Raw genomic sequence first — 1796 nt, 5'->3', positions numbered from 1 at the left:
AGCGTCGAGCCCTCGTCGTAGGTCGCGCAGCGCCGGGGCATGCGTTCGACGAAGAACTGGCCCCACTCGCGGTGCGCCTCGCCGAGCGTGAGGTTGATGAGCCGCACGGCCTTCTGGGCTCGCGCGGAGGCGAGCACCGCGAGGATGCCGAGCAGCCCCGCCATCGCGAAATTGAATTTTTTATTGAAGGGGGCAGCATGATGGAGGCAGCGCTGCTGCTCCTCCTGGGCCTCGCGGTCGCAGCCGCGTCGACGTGCGCGGACGAGCCGCTCTGGGTCGACGGCGTCGCGACGTCCTGCGCGGACGCGGCGCTGGACTGCGGCGCCTGGTTCTGCCCCACGTGCCCGTACGCCCACGCCTGCGACAGACACTGCGGCTACTGCGGCGGCTGCGGCGTCGGCGAGGTCGAGGACTGCGCCGGCGTCTGCCTCGCGGCCGAGGACTGCGCGCTCGCGGACTACGGCTACGCGACCTGCGACGACTGGCGCGGCAGCGGCTGCTGCGAGGCGGGCGGGCTCGTGTCGGACAACGGCTTCGCGCCGCGCTTCGACTGCGCCGAGTTCGGCTGCGACGGCGGCGACTGCGAGAGTTGCGAGGGAGAAGACACGACAGTTATCGGCGGCGCGCCGCGCGCGCCCTGGTGCCTGCTGCTGACGGCGACGGTGTGTCCCGCGAGAGACATGACGCACACGGCGCGGCGCGATCCCGCGCTGCGCCGCGGCGACTACGAGCGCGCGCTGGCGCGCTGGGCCAACGGCACGTCGTTGCCCGTGGTGCTCGTGGAGAACAGCGGCGCGCACCTCGGGAGCCTCCGGGACGCGCACCGCGGCGCGACGTTCGTGTCGTTCGTCGCAGGGCGGGAAACGGGTGATTCAACGTCGCTTCAACGTGAGTTTCCCGCGCGCGCGCGTCCAGAAAAGCATCCACGCTTCGCGAGCACTCCGAGAGATCATCGCCCGTCCAAAAATTAGCCGAAACGAGTGGAAAACGACCGAGATATGAGCTTCCGAAGTTGGGAATTTCGCACCCTTTTCCTGCCCAGGTTCGTCGACGGCACCGTCGACGCGGCCAAGGGCAAGGGCCACGCCGAGGCGCGGGCCATCCGGCGGGCGCTGGACTCGGGCATTTTGGATGGCTGCGAGCGCGTGGTGAAGGTCACGGGGCGCTACTTCCTGGAGGGGCTCGACGCGGCGCTAGAAGCCGTGGACCCGGCGGCGGCGCTCGTCGTCCAGTCGGCGCCGTCGCCCTGGCAGATGGCCGACGGCGTGCTGCGGAGCGAGGTCGTCGGCTTCCGCAACGAGGCCGGCCTCTTCGACGGCGTCTTCGGCGGCCAGGACGAGGCGCGCGGCGCGCCCATGGAGCGCGTGCTCTTCGTCGCGGCGAACGCGCTCCGCGACGCGGGGTTGGTCGTGGCGGAGCTGCCCCGCCTGGCCGTGCCGGAGACGATCAACGCGGAGCACAAGCAGGTGATCACGGAGCTGTAACACGCGAGGTATTTTTTAGGCGCCTAACTAGTGACCTACTTGCACCAATGTTGCCGCGTCGCTGCTAAGCTCGCTCATCAGCTCGCCCCACACCCAAACCTCTCGGACGATTAGCCTCAATATGGCCTTCGCGCCGCGCCACAGGCCGTATGAGGCCGCCTGTGACCCCCGCGCCGCTTCCGTCCGCGTCTACTAGTCCCTGCGCGGTCGCGTGCCACTTTTGAGCGCTGGAAACGGCGTGCGCGCGACGACGCACACGGCCTCGGAAACCGCCTGCGGGAGCGGTCGAGCAGCGGGCGGCGCTGGACGCGT

General features: G+C 69.9%; 1 protein-coding gene across 1 annotated transcript in view; it reads right to left on the bottom strand.

The window, feature by feature from the left end:
* Positions 1–463: 463 nt before the first annotated feature.
* Positions 464–1796, bottom strand: part of AURANDRAFT_72797 (hypothetical protein) — a gene marked incomplete at both ends in the record, with an annotated part of 43511 nt that continues 42178 nt past the window's right edge. Inside the window, one exon of the mRNA XM_009044010.1 lies at positions 464–644. Coding sequence (XP_009042258.1) covers positions 464–644 — 181 coding nt within the window. The remainder of the gene's footprint in view (positions 645–1796) is intronic.

The sequence above is a fragment of the Aureococcus anophagefferens genome (assembly GCF_000186865.1).
Source record: "Aureococcus anophagefferens unplaced genomic scaffold AURANscaffold_103, whole genome shotgun sequence".
NCBI lineage: Eukaryota > Pelagophyceae > Pelagomonadales > Pelagomonadaceae > Aureococcus > Aureococcus anophagefferens.
This window is presented reverse-complemented; position numbering and strand designations above follow the sequence as displayed.